The sequence below is a fragment of the Protopterus annectens genome, chromosome 2.part1 (assembly GCF_019279795.1).
Source record: "Protopterus annectens isolate FY-2018-M chromosome 2.part1, PAN1.0, whole genome shotgun sequence".
NCBI lineage: Eukaryota > Metazoa > Chordata > Ceratodontiformes > Protopteridae > Protopterus > Protopterus annectens.
The window spans coordinates 271,697,310-271,711,938 of record NC_056729.1 but is presented as its reverse complement, the minus strand read 5'-3'; the positions used below and the strand labels follow the sequence as shown (position 1 = coordinate 271,711,938).

General features: G+C 46.3%; 1 protein-coding gene across 1 annotated transcript in view; it reads left to right on the top strand.

Annotated features, from left to right (window-relative positions):
- Window positions 1-14,629, top strand: part of CENPE (centromere protein E) — a 3,008,010-nt gene that overhangs the window by 926,634 nt on the left and 2,066,747 nt on the right. Inside the window, exon 16 of the mRNA XM_044063442.1 lies at window positions 995-1,727. Coding sequence (XP_043919377.1) covers window positions 995-1,727 — 733 coding nt within the window. The remainder of the gene's footprint in view (window positions 1-994; window positions 1,728-14,629) is intronic.

The window sequence follows — 14,629 nt, the reverse complement described above, 5'->3', positions numbered from 1 at the left end:
CGAAGGCCTTCGCCAGATCGAGGTAGGCTGTATGGACTGCCTTTCCTCATCAATAGCTTTGGTGACTGTTTCAAAAGTCAACCAAGTTTAGAAGGCATGATCTGCCTTTGACAAAGCCAAACTGGGATGGATCCAAAGTCTGCAAATTCCTATGTCTTTATTTATGAGGTCCATTATGATCCTCTCCATGGCTTTGCAGATAAGGCTTGTCAAGCTAATGGGCCGGTAATTTCCAGGGTCGGTGGAGGCACCGCCTTTGTGAAGTGGGACCACAGTTGCAGTGCGCCACTCCTGGGTGCGTATCCAGAGGTAAGACTATGATTAAACAGCTGTCCTAGCTGTGGGTTTAATTCCTCGTTGAGTTCGTGGAGCACACAGCCGGGGACACCATCAGGTCCCATGGATGCTGTGTTTTTGCTTTGGAGAGAGCAGTTCTCACTTGGGCGTTGGAGATGTTTGGGGGGCTGCAATCGCTTGGTACAGATATCTCTCCTTTTGGGGGGGAGTTTGCACTGAACCTGTCAGCCAGTATGTTGGCAATGTCTGTAGGATCAGTAATCTTCACATCATTTAGAACTAGTTCTGAGCATATCTGGGAGTTTCCTCCCAGGTTTCTAACATAGCTAAAGAAGGCCTTATGATTGTCTTTTGAGTCTTTAGCTATTTTTCTCTCAAAATTTGCTTTGGATGATTTTATGAGAGCTCTTAGTTTTTTACTTATAGTGATCAAGGATGTCTTACCTTTTAAGGATTTTGCTCTGTCTTGTAGTAGCTTCCTCCTTTTGTTGTATCCTTTTTCTTGACATCTCTGTAAATTGTTCATGGATGTAGTGGTTTCTGGTTGTTTTCACATGGATCTTCCATTTAAATGTGACTTTAAATTGCACCTAATTGTGATTTTAAATGCATGTTTTTTTAATTTAATAGATTTTTGTGGTGTGTAACTTGAGTAGACAGAAAATATGCAGTTAACTTAATTTGGTAACATTTTTAGTGTTTCAGATCAGGAGTTTTCTCCATCAAGACAGAAAGAAATTGAGTTGAAGTGTGCACAGCTAGAGCAACAAATTAACCTTTTAACTAGTGAAAAAAATGATGAACATGAAAAAAGATCGTGTCTTGAGAAGAAAATTGTGGAATTAGAACAAGAACTTCTCTGCCAAGCAAGATGTGCTGAAGAATTGAAAAAAGCAGCTGAAAAGAACAATGAAGTGGACCAGTATCAGGGTCAGGTATGCAAGAAGCAGTTTGACCAAGAAAAACATTTGCCTAATGATGAGCAGTTAAATGCTGAGCAGGTTCAAAGGTGTACAGAAGTTGAAGCTTTTCAGCTGAAGAGTGATGACTTGCAGACAGAGTTTGAGCCTAGCATTAAAGAGAAGTCGTTCTCATCAGCACCTGATCCCTGGTGTAAAGAGAAGGAGGATTTACTTGAAAAATTAGAGGCTGCAGCTAAAGAGAAAAGAGAATTGGCTGAGAAAATTATACTCCTTGAAAAAACAATTGAATCAGGGAAAAAGCTGCAGGCCGAGGATGAAGAGGAGAATAAATTGAACATTATTGATTCAGACAAAACTGGCACTGTGGAAAATTTGGCATCTAAGACTGTTGTATTTTGTGAAGAAAATGCTTCATTGTTTGAAAAGGTGGACTACAGTGTGCTGGAGGAGCAAAGCCTGTGCCTGGATAAAAGTACAGTTTTGAGGAAGACTGTTTTAATGGACGTGGTTAGTAATTTTTTCGCTATTTTGATGAAATAATCACATTGACTTTCAGTTCCTTTTTTTTTTTTCTGGTTTGAAATCTGATAGGATGTTATTGTTTGCCTTGCACTTCATTCTTCATTACCAAAACCATAGGAAAGGTTACTTTGCTGTTTTCCTTAAATGTTAACCTGTTCACTACATTTGTTATTGCTGAATGAGTTTTCTCATACTTCAGTGCAGTTTTCTGACTGTGCTTTTGTTTTATTTTTTTTGAAGCATTGAATTTTTAGATGTTAAGTTGTCTATCTCGCCTTCATTCTTGCTGGATGGGTTCGGAGCCGACCTCGGCTCCGACTCGGCCACTCTAAAGCTCGAGAGTTGGTTCCACCGGCTCGAGGCTCCCCTTATATCCCACAATGCTAGGCGAGAGTTACCTCAGATCTCGTTTGCCGCTACAGCTTCGAGGTTGGTTATTCTACCGGTTCCTGGTAAGTTTTAGCTTTTTCTATAAAAAGTTACTCTTGTTACCCCTTTTTTAGTTTAATTATTCCTAAATTAGTGTAGTTCATTAAACTCTATCCCCGAACCTATTTTTCTTCCCGTTTCTTGTTAAAAGAACTTTTAGTTCTTCCCTTGGGCCTTAGGCCTTCCCTTCCCTAGGGAGTGTTTGTGTAGTGTACTACTGTTTATTTTTAGTATATTTTTACTAAAGTTTGTTATTTTGACAGAATATAACTGGTGTGTTTGTGTGTGTTTGTGTTCACCAGTTAGGCTATGTCTAAAGAAGCAAAGGTCTCCGGATTCAAGAAGTGTGATGCGTGCTGTCAGAAAATGTCTCTGACAGACGCTCACACTTCTTGTGTCTATTGTCTGGGGCCTTTGCACCTGCAGGACTCCTGTGCTGTCTGCCTTGGCTTCAGCCCCAGGGTCCTGCAGGAAAGAAAAAACAAGCTCATTTTGAGAGGCTTGTTGAAGCCTGAGGATTCCCTGTCTGTCTCAACAGGGAAGCCCTCTAAGGCATCGAGGTCTTCGGCTCCGGCTTCTGAGCCGAGACCTCAGGTTGTTCAACCTTTGCCTTTATCGGCTCCGGCTGGAGCCGATAAGACTCAGTCCACAGTTTCTGTGGCTTCCTCGGCTCCGGCCGGAGCCGAGGTTATCGAGGTACCCGTGTCGGCTCCGACAAGATCTTCGGAGCCGACAACCAGAAAGAGGTCTAGGTCACCTTCTCTTGGCTCCGTTCATTCGGCTCCAGGATCTCCCCTGCTGTCTGAACGGAGCCAAAGGTCTCATTCCTCTAGGTCATCGAGGTTGTCCGATCATGACCTTCAGAGGGTGGTGAGTCGACTACTCAAGTCTGAGGCACTAGCCCAGATGCTTCAGAGCCCGACTCATCAGTCGGTGCCTGTCCCGTCCATCAACTCCTTCCTCCTTCGACTCTCTTGAGCTCGGAGCCGGGTCGTCGGAACCGAGACTGTGGTCACCTCGGAGCCGAGACATTTGTCTTCGCCCGTCGTCGGCTCCGTTTTCTTCCATGGAGGAATCTCGGCGCCGGACTTCCTCGTCGGCTCGAGGGGTGAGTGGCATCGGCCCCTTGTCCGACCCCCTCTCCCTCTCGGTGCTTCGGCGCTGGTGAGTTCGGCTCCGACATCGGCCTCGGAGCCATCACTGTCGGTGCCGAGGGGGGTCCTTAGCTCTTCGGAGCGGGGACCTCTGGCTCTGCCTGACAGGGGTGCTTTCGAGGTCATGCGGAGTGTGTTAGAGCCTGGCTCTACTCCACAGTCGGCTCCGTCAGCCCCTCCCTCTATGCTGCCTCAGGGTAAGTCGACTCACTCCCTCATCCCGGACCGCAGAGAGCCAACTTCTCAGGAGCTCCCTTTGGGGATTTCATCCTCTTCCGAGGCCTCTCCTGATTTGGCAGAAGAGCCCCCTCGGAAGAGGAAGTGCAAGAGGAAGCACATTGACTCACCTGAGTCTATCACGTCCGACACAGATCTGGATGATTCTGAGGGTTCCCCCCGTTCCCCTTCTGAAGATGTCTCATTTGCAGACATTCTGGAGATCCTTAAGCAGAGGGGAAATTGGCCAGCCCTCAACCCTTCGGAGGACGAATCTGTGTATCTTGAGGCGTTTGGCTCTCGTCCTTCCACCTCCTGGGTGTACCCCCTCACTGACCCCCTCCTGCAGGTGGTTGCTAATAAGGCATGGACGGCTCCTGATTCAGTGGACCCCACTCCCAGGAGACCCTCCAAATTCATCACAGCTCCATCAGACAAGGAATTTTTATCAAAAGGAGTCTCTGTGGATGCTATGGTGGTAGCTGCCGCCACAAAGAAGGAACTGGCTGATCCTTCAGTGCCTGTCCATCCACCTAAAAGGAATCTAGGTCCATGGATAGGTACGGGAAGCGGATGTTCTCCTCAGCGACATTTACTATGCGTTCGCTGAATTACCTGTGCCATTTCACTCGTCTTCAAAGGGACTTGATCAAAGAAGCGAGTGAAATGATGAAGGACCCTACAGCTGCGGGTTTCAAGAAAAATGAACACGCAGCTGGCTATCCTTAATTCTATTTCCAACTCTTCCATGCGCCTCCTCTCTTATGCGGCTGATGGAGCGAGCAGAGCCGCAGGAACAGGGGTAGCCTTACGTAGGCACGCCTGGATGCGGCTATGCAATTTTGCGGAACCTTTCAAGACGTCTTTCACGAACTCCCCTTTGATGGATCATCTCTTTTTGGTCCACAAGTGAAAGAAACCCTGACTAGGTGCGAGACGGATGGCAAGACCCTTTCTGCCGTCGGAGTCCGTTTTTCCACTCCTTCTAGGCCTTACCCCAAAGGCCAGAAGGGGGGAAAGATGTGGTTCCGTAAACAATCTCAAGGGACTTCGCCTGACGCACAGAGTCGGTTCCGCCAGAGGCAGAGGGGAACAACAATGGTAGACGTCGCCCTAGAGGCAGAGGGGTCCAGAACCAGGGCAATCGAGACGTCCTCCGATAAGCCCTTTCAGCATCCCTGAGGTGTTGCCCGACTGCCCATCTTCGGAGGCAGTCGGGGGAAGATTGTCACTGTACCCAGAAGCCTGGCTATCCTTGACACAAGACAAATGGGTACAGTCCATCATTTCCGAAGGTTATTCTATTCCCTTTCTTCGTTTTCCAAGTCAGTCAAAAAAATCCCTTCCAGATGTTCCACCCGCTCAAAGGGATATAGCAACTTTGGAAGTCTCAAAACTGCTTGCAAAAAGAGCCATTCAGCCAGTGCCAGCAGACCAACTAGGATCCGGAATCTACTCAAGGTTCTTTTTAGTTCCAAAGAAAACAGGGGACTGGAGACCAATTTTGGATCTCAGTATCTTGAACAGATCAGTCAAGAAGACAAGATTTCGGATGGTCACGCTGCAATCCATTCTTCCCCTATTGGGAAAAGGAAACTGGATGTGCTCTATAGACCTTCAGGACGCGTACTATCACATAAAAATGAACAGACGCTCCAGAAGATTCCTCCGCTTCAGGCTGGGAACCAGTCATTTTCAATTCAGGGCCCTGCCCTTTGGTCTCACCACTGCCCCCCGGGTGTTTACCAAATGCATGGCAGTGGTAGCTTCTCACCTGAGACAAGGATTCCAGGTGTTTCCATATTTGGACGACTGGCTCCTCACAGCTCCCACCAAGCATCTCCTTCTGATGGCCAGAGATTACACTTTTCGCGTCTGTCAACAACTGGGTATCTCAATAAATTGCGAAAAGTCTGTTTTGTCGCCTTGTCGTACTATTACCTACATAGGCAAATTTAGATACTGTAAACATGTCCGCAACACTAACGAACCAAAGGATATCAGACATCCAAAAATTGGTGTCACTTCTTCTCAACAACAACAGAGCCAAAGCCAGGTTAGTTCTAAAGGTGTTGGGAATTATGGCAGCGGCCATACCTCTCCTCCCATTGGCCAGATACCACATGCGGATCCTTCAGTGGATGCTCTTTTCTCAATGGTCATACCAGGAACTTCCAATGTCTCACACCATTATGATCTCGCAAGCGTGCAAAAAGCATCTCATGTGGTGGATGTCTTCCCCCCAGCTCCTGTTGGGGAGACCATTTGTTCCACCTCCTCCGGTTGCTACTCTGACAACGGATGCCTCCCTGATCGGGTGGGGGGGGCATTATCAGGGCAGGACTGTCCAGGGCACATGGCAACCAAACGAATGCCACTTGCACATAAACGTACTATCATATAAAAATGAACAGACGCTCCAGGAGATTCCTCCGCTTCCGGCTGGGAACCAGTCACTTTCAATTCAGAGCCCTGCCCTTTGGTCTCACCACTGCCCCCCGGGTGTTTACCAAATGCATGGCAGTGGTAGCTTCTCACCTGAGACGTCAAGGATTCCAGGTGTTTCCATATTTGGACGACTGGCTCCTCACAGCTCCTACCAAGCATCTTCTTCTAATGGCCAGAGACTACACCTTTCGCATTTGTCAAAAGTTAGGCATCTCAATAAATTGCGAAAGTCTGTTTTGTCGCCTTGTCATGCTATTACCTTCATAGGCAAATCTAGACACAGTCAACATGTCTGCGAGACTAACAGACCAAAGAATAGCAGACATGCAAACTGGTCTTTCTTCTCTTCCACAGCAACAGAGTCAAAGCCAGATTAGTTCTGAAAGTACTGGGGATTATGGCTGCTGCTATCCCTCTACTTCTATTAGCCAGATTCCACATGAGAATCCTTCAATGGATGCTCTTCACACAATGGTCGTACCAGCAACTTCCGATGTCCCACACCATTATGATTACGCAAGCATGCAAGAATCATCATCTTTGGTGGATTTCTTCCCCTCAGCTCTTCCTGGGAAGACCCTTTGTTCCTTCCCCTCCGGTTGCTACTCTGACAACGGACGCCTCCCTGATCGGGTGGGGGGGGGGCATTATCAGGGCAGAACAGTCCAGGGCATATGGCAACCAGACGAATGCTACTTGCATATAAATGTTCAAGAGATGAGAGCAGTGTTTTTAGCGTTGCAAGCCCTTCAAGACTCTCTTCCCCTGGGAACGATTGCAATCCAGACAGACAATATGTCTGTAGTGTGGTACATCAACAAACAAGGCGGAACCAGATCATACCCCCTGTGTCGAGAAGCACTCAGACTGTGGCAATGGGCGATTTCTTCTCAGCGTTTTCTGATAGCAACGCACATCCCCGGGAAGTCCAATCACATTGCGGACAAGTTGAGCAGAGCTGTTCTCATGCCTCACGAGTGGTCTCTGAAAGACTCTGTAGTGAGAGAGATTTTTCTCAAGTGGGGTCAGCCTTGCTGCGACCTTTTTGCTACTCCCCAAAACAGCAAGTGCAGAGAATACTTCACTCTATTCCCTTTACCAGGCCAACCCAGCAGAGGCAGCTAGTCCAAGTTTGGCCCGGGGACTTCTGTATGCATTTCCTCCTTTCCCACTGATCTCTCAAGTAATACAGAAAGCTATCGCTCAGAAGGCCTCATTGATCCTCATTGCTCCTTACTGGCCTCGACAAGTGTGGTTCCCCTTTCTGCATCGATTTCTTTTGAGCGACCGTGGAATCTGGACCTAGTTCCAGATCTTTTGATCCATCAGTCGGGTCAGTTTCATCGGTCCCTCCGCTCTCTGAACCTCACTGCTTGGTTCCTCCACTTCCAACCGTAGCCAGGCTTCCTCAATTATCTCACTCTGTTAGAGATATTTTGATAGCTTCCCATAAATCTTCCACTAGAAAGATTTATTTGAGTAAGTGGAAACGATTTTCATATTGGGCACAAGGAAAGGACATAGATCCTTTCACCGCTTCCATCCAACTAGTCCTCGATTTTCTTGCTGAACTCTTCCATGCAGGTTCATCTCCATCTACTCTTAAGGTTCAATTGGCAGCTATTTCTAATTTCCATGTGGGTATTTCTGAATCCGCCCTAATGTCCCACAAACTCTGCAAAGCCTTTTTGAAAGGAGTTTTTCTTCTCAGACCTCCTGTAAGAAATCCTCCTTCTCCTTGGGACCTAAATTTAGTTCTTGCTTCTTTGATTCTTTCCCCTTTCGAACCTGCAGCTTCATGTTCCTTAAAGTTATTATCATTGAAAACTCTCTTTCTGGTGGCTATCACATCAGCTAGAAGAATTTCAGAACTTCAAGCACTCAGTTGTCGTTCTCCTTACCTTGTGTTCCATAAGGACAGAGTTTCCTTACGAACTAACCCGTCCTTTTTGCCTAAGGTGGTTTCAACATCAAATCTGAACCAATGCATTGACCTTCCTGTCTTTTTCCCGGAATATTCAAATAGGTCTGAACAAAAATTACACTGTCTGGATGTTCATCGTCAGTTAAGGTACTACTTGGACAGGACAAAACAATTCAGAAAATCTGATCAGCTGTTTGTCTCCTATGCGGAAAGCAGAAAGGGACTTCCAGTTTCAAAGGTAACTTTATCCAGATGGCTAACGTCTCTGATTACCCTTGTTTATGAGATTAGACACAAAAAACTGCCTAATAAGCCTAAAGCCCATTCCACCAGAGCTTTGGCTACTTCTCTAGCCTTCCAAGACAGACTGCCTATTGACACCATTTGTGCAGCGGCTACTTGGGCTACTCCTCACACTTTTATTTCCCATTATAAGTTGGATTTAGCTTCTAGGCATAGAGCTAATTTTGGTTCCACTGTTCTCAGGAGTCTGTTCCGTTAGGCCACCGGGACAAGGTGCTAGGGACAGTCCCATCCAGCAGAATGAAGGAGATAGACAACTTAACATATAGAAGTTATGTTCTTACCATAACGTTCCATGTTAGTTGTCTTCTTCTTCTTCTTCGCCCCACCCTCCTTCCCCACGGCCTGGACAGACCTAGAGGAGTTGTGATCGTGGCCTCTCTTTCTACCACCTCTTTCTTAGCTATATGCTATTATGCATATTTCTTGTTCAGGATGTAGGTCACCCTTCTTCTTCCTGTTGTTAGAGGTGGATTCTGTTTTTCACAGTTATACTGTTTTTCTGTTTTAAGCTGGGGTTAGCTTACAAACGAGATCTGAGGTAACTCTCGCCTAGCATTGTGGGATATAAGGGGAGCCTCGAGCCGGTGGAACCAACTCTCGAGCTTTAGAGTGGCCGAGTCGGAGCCGAGGTCGGCTCCGAACCCATCCAGCAAGAAGAAGGCGAGAAGAAGACAACTAACATGGAACGTTATGGTAAGAACATAACTTCTATTTTGGCATGTTTGTCTTCTGTGTGAGTATAATGTTAGAAGGGAGCACAGCATCCCTTTCTGAGGTGATAAGGTAAAGCCTTCTTTTCCTAACCTGCTGATGATCTTCATATTTCACTGTTGCAGTCATCACACTTTTGGTTATCCTGCCTACAGGCAGCCCTCAGTCTGCCCGAATACCAGAGTCTTAAGGTTTCTGCGTTAGATGCTGATGTTCTTCATCTCACATTGCTGCAGTCCTAACACTTGGGTAGTCCGCTGTCCCAGTCGGCCCGAATACCAAAGTATAAGGCTGACGGCGGTCAAGGCGCACTAGTCTGACGTCAGGACGTCAGGGTACAAATGCGCATGACCGACGTCATATCCTCAGTCTTTTTTGCCGCATGGTCCGATGCAGAAGCAGCGTTGCAAGTGCAGGTTGGCGTTCTCAGATTTTCCGAAGTCGGAGTTTCAGACCGAATCAAAGTTGGCTAAGTACCCCGTTGGGGAATATTTTGTTTTTTTTCTTGCCTCAGTATTTTACCGGATGTCAGAAAAAGTGAATAACTGTATTTCTTGTGGGAAACAGATACCTCATAGGGATTACCATACCTTGTGTATACCTTGTTTATGGCCTGAGCACGACGTTGTTAGCTGTCGCTCTTGTGCTAGATTTAACAAACGCACTATAAAGAGAAGATTAGATTGTGCCAGGTTAGTTTTTGGGAAGCGGTGTAATTATAAAATGCCGTCGGATGCTCCTTCGCCCGCTTCGTCTAAAAAGCGCAAGGACAAAACAGCAAAGCCTAGGCTGGAAGAACCGTCCGTACCGGACGTCGGTTCTTTAGAGGGCTCGGTGGAGCCAGAGGTTCAGCCAGAAGTTTCTTTGGAGTCCCAGGGAGAGACTTTATTATTGCAAGATGTGACCTCTCAGGAGGTAGGCCAGGCTGAAGGGGCTTCTCAGGTAGCTGTTCTTCCCTCCCTTCCTAAGGTGGTTAGGCCCTCCCCTTCTGTTCCCAAGGCTTCTCCCAGGGGCAGGCCAAGTTTTGTTTCAGGTGTTACCCCTAGTTCTTCAGGGTCTGTGCCTAAGAAGCATATGCTTAAGATGGCAGAAGATTTGATTACAATGATTAGAGGTTCTATGCCCCCTCCTGATAAGAGGCCTAGGGTGGAACCTGAGCTTGGGAGTTTTGAACAGGATTCGGATGCTTCTGAGTCTTCGGCTGAAGACTTGCAGGAGTATTCTCCTTACTCTGATTCTGATGTGGATGATTCTACTCCTTCTGCTTCTCCTCCTGAGGATTTTTCTTTTTCAGAGACTCTTCATTCCATGAGGGAGCATTTTAAATGGGAAGGTCAGGATTTCTCTTATTCCAGGAAAAGGCTTAGGGAATTTTTGTTTCTTCCCCAGCATAGGCCTTTAGCTATACCTCCTGTTCTGGATGTGGTGGAAGATGTTTTTGCAGAGGCTTCTCTGAACCCTGATTCTTTGCCTCCTGCTCCAGTTAAACCGGATAGATATTATATGGTGCCTGAAGCTCATAAGTATCTTTTTAAGAGTCCTAGGGCAGACCCAGAAACTGTTTCTCAGGGGCCTAAAGGTGTTAAGGCTTCTGTTGTTAAAAATCCGGTTCCTCCAGATAAAGAAGCAAGGGCTTTGGATAGATGGGGAAAGAAAGTGTATACTTCTTCCACTTTAGCCATGAGGGCTTTGAATTGCCAGTTTCACATGTTGAAATACCAAAATTATCTCCTTTCACAATTAAAGTCTAAGGTAGATGCTCTGGCGGAAGGTATTGAGTGTAAAGAGTTGCAGGATTTAGTTCATGTTTCTGAACAGGTGGGTAAGCATTCTTTGCAATGTGGTTTTGATGCTGTACAGGCCTCTTCGAGGGTGGCTGCCACTGGTTCGGTTCTTCGCAGGCACGCCTGGCTGAGGGATCAGAATTTAGCTGAGCATGTTAAGACAAGGATTTTAGATGCTCCTTTACAATCTGATGTGTTGTTTGGTTCGCCTGTGGAAGCAGTTCTAAAGAAAATGGAAGACAAGGCTAAGTCTATGCAGACTGTTAAAGATTTTTTGCAGGTTCAGCCTCCGAAGTTTAGTAGAAATTGGCCTACCCAAGGGGTGGACATATCCTGCTTATGATTCCCAGTCTAGGGGTAGGTCTAGACGTGGTAGGGGCAGAGCTCAGGGTTCTTTTAGGCCTAGAACAGGGAGTTCACCTGCTCAGTCTTCTGGTGAGGGCAGGGGTCAGTCCTTTCGTAAACAGACCCAATGACCTGCCTTTTCAGCTGCCAGAATCTTCTCATCTGGCAGCACCTTTGGGAGGAAGGTTGGCACTTTTCAGAGAAAATTGGAATTTAATTACCCAAGACAGATGGGTATTGGATATCATTCACCACGGTTACAGGTTTTATTTCCATACCTTGCCTCCTTTCAAAGGCATGCCAGATATTCCTCCTCAACAAAGAATAGAGGCTCACAAGCAAATTTCTCTGTTACTCCAAATAGGGGCCATTCAGCCGGTTCCTGTGCCAGAAAGGGGCCTAGGATTTTATTCACGCCTGTTCCTAGTACCAAAAAAGGGGAACACGTGGAGACCAATTTTGGATTTATCTATCCTCAACACTTATCTGGACATTCCCAAGTTCAAAATGTTGACGTTACAACAGCTTTTACCTCTGCTGGGCAAAGATCACTGGATGGTAACTTTGGACCTCAAGGAAGCTTACCTTCATGTTCCTATCAGACTAATTTGCAGGAAGTATCTGCGTTTTCGAGCTGGGAATTCTCATTATCAGTTCTCTGCATTGCCCTTTGGCTTATCTACTGCCCCCAGAGTATTCACAAAGTTCTGGCTCCAGTGATAGCTTTCTTCAGGCTAAAAGGAATACAAATCTATCCTTATTTGGACGACTGCCTGATTCTGGCTCAAGAAAGGGACGTGCTTCTTCAGCATTTGGAATATGTGATAGCAGTGCTAAGATGCCTAGGGTATTCTGTGAACGAAATAAAGTCCAGTCTAGTACCCTCTCAAGACATGTGCTTTCTGGGTGTGAGACTGAATACAGCAACCCAGATGGCCTTTTTAACCCCGGACAAACAAAAGAATCTTTCTCTTTACTTCCATCAACTATCTCATCAGTCCGGGCTGACTGCAAGGACAGTCCTTCAAGCCTTAGGGTTCATGGCATCTTGTATTCTGGCGCTTCCCAATGCCAAACTACATATGAGGAAGCTGCAATGGTATCTCAAAAATGTATGGACACAGCACTGCCAGGATTTGGACACTGTCATTCCAATAATACCTTGCATTCAAAAGGAATTTTTGTGGTGGGCTCAGGAATGTCACCTAAACAAGGGACTCTCTGTGACCCGGCCAGAGGCGAGTCAGATTCTAACGACAGATGCCTCAGACACAGCTTGGGGAGCTCATCTGAATGGAAAGTGGATACAAGACAAGTGGCCTGCCAGACTGCAGCATCTACATATCAATATGAAGAAGATGTTAGCAGTCCAGTTTGCATTAATGGCTTTCAAGGATTTACTTCTTCCAGGGCAGGTGTTGATTCTAACAGACAACACAACTGTCATGTGGTACATCAACAAACAAGGGGGAACACATTCTTATCCTCTATGCAGGCAAGCAATGATTTTGTGGGAGACTGCGCTAAGCTTGCAACTGAATCTTCAAGCAAGGTTTCTGCCGGGAGCACAGAACTCCTTAGCAGATGTGTTAAGCAGGCAAATCATGGATCCCCACGAGTGGAAACTGGATCTTCATGTGTTTCAGAAATTGACAGTGTCATGGGGAACTCCAGACATAGATCTGTTCGCTTCTCCACTAAACCACCAGCTGCCAAAGATTTTGCACACTTTAGATGTACACAGGCAGTTGCGTTATTATTTAAGCAGGACTAAGGATTTTAGGCAGTCTCAGCAGTTGTTTGTTTCTTTTGCTTTGAGTTCTCAGGGCAAGCCTGTGTCAAAACAAACTATTTCTAAGTGGATTGGGTTTTGCATTACTTTCTGTTACTCCCATCATGGCAAAGAGATTCCAGCTGGGATTAGGCCTCATTCCACTAGGGCTACTGCCACTTCAACAGCATTTCTAAGGGGGGTGGCAACTAAGGATATTTTGGAGGCAGCTACTTGGAGTTCAGTGCATACTTTCTCTAAGCATTACCACCTTCCTCTCTACTCTAAATCTAGGGCTGGTTTTGCCACTGCTATTTTACAGGGCATGTTGGCAGCTCCTGCTTCTTTGTGATTTGCCATCCTCCCTTACCTCTGCTTTGGGATTCTACCCAAGTGTGAGGACTGCAGCAATGTGAGATGAAGAACATAGTACAGTTTTGTACCTACCATAAATGTAGATGTTCGAAGATCCACATTGCTGCAGTCCAATTTACCCTCCCTCCTTCCCCTCTGTGTTTAGGGGTGGTTGTGTGGGTGGGATTGTACCTTTCTGATTTTGTATATATTGCACATATTTTTGGTACAGGGGTGTTTGGTGTGTTGTTGTTTTTTGGTTTGGCCTTATCTTTTTAGGGTCTTCTGACATCTGGGGCAAGAAAAGACTGAGGATATGACGTCGGTCATGCGCATTTGTACCCTGACGTCCTGACGTCAGACTAGTGCGCCTTGATTGACGTCAGCCTTATACTTTGGTATTCGGGCCGACTGGGACAGCGGACTACCCAAGTGTTAGGACTGCAGCAATGTGGATCTTCGAACATCTACATTTATGGTAGGTACAAAACTGTACTTTACTTCTTCCATGATGTCAGGTCGTCAGGGGTATAAATAAGGCAGCAGACGCTATTACATCAGTCTTTCTTGCCGAGGAGGAGCCCGAAGCAGAAGCAGTTCGCAAGTGCCGGTCGGCTGCTACCTGAAATTTTCATTTGAGTTTGTAATCCTGAAGTCTTCTAAAGCTAAGTACCCCATTGGGGACCATTTTTTCTTGCTCTAACCGATGTCAGAAAAAGTTAACAATTGTCTTGCCTGTGAAAGCAAATTCCTCAGATTTTCATTCTTACTGTGTCACCTGTTTTGGCCCAGACCACGACGTCCCTTGCTCTCAGATTTGTGCCTTGTTTAACGCCTTAACCATTCGTTTTCGGGCTATTTCTGTCTCTCAATTCTTTTGCGGTCATTCTCTGTATTCTGAAATGTCTTTGATAAGCCATCCGACTACTGATCTTCCGAAAAAATGTAAAGATAAAGACAGAGAGAGACCGCATAGGTCTAAAACTGCCGACTATGCTTCTGCTAAGCTAATGGCCAGTCCGCCGGTACTCATTCAGCCTTTGCAGCCCCTGATGCCCGCTTCTATGGATTCGCAGGCCTCTGCTGAGATCCGGTATGCCACGAGATGCTTCTACGACTATGGAGCCTGCAGATGTCTCTACCTTGGATGGGTCCGGAGCTGCTGTGCAAGCACTAGTTTCTGAGGATGTATTTGGACCTGCCGATGTTCAAATTAAACTGACTACTTCGTTTGTAGCTAAAACTACCGAGTTTCTGAGGCACAGAGTATGACCAAAGCACATGCTCAAGCTCTCATGCCACAAAATCAAATGCTTAGAATGGCTGATGGACCTTATTACCCTAATTAGAGGAAGCTAGCCCTTCCCCTGATAAGAGACAAAGAACTGATTTTCCTTCTGATTCTACAGACTAGGAGTCTGATGACTGACCCTTCTGATTATTAG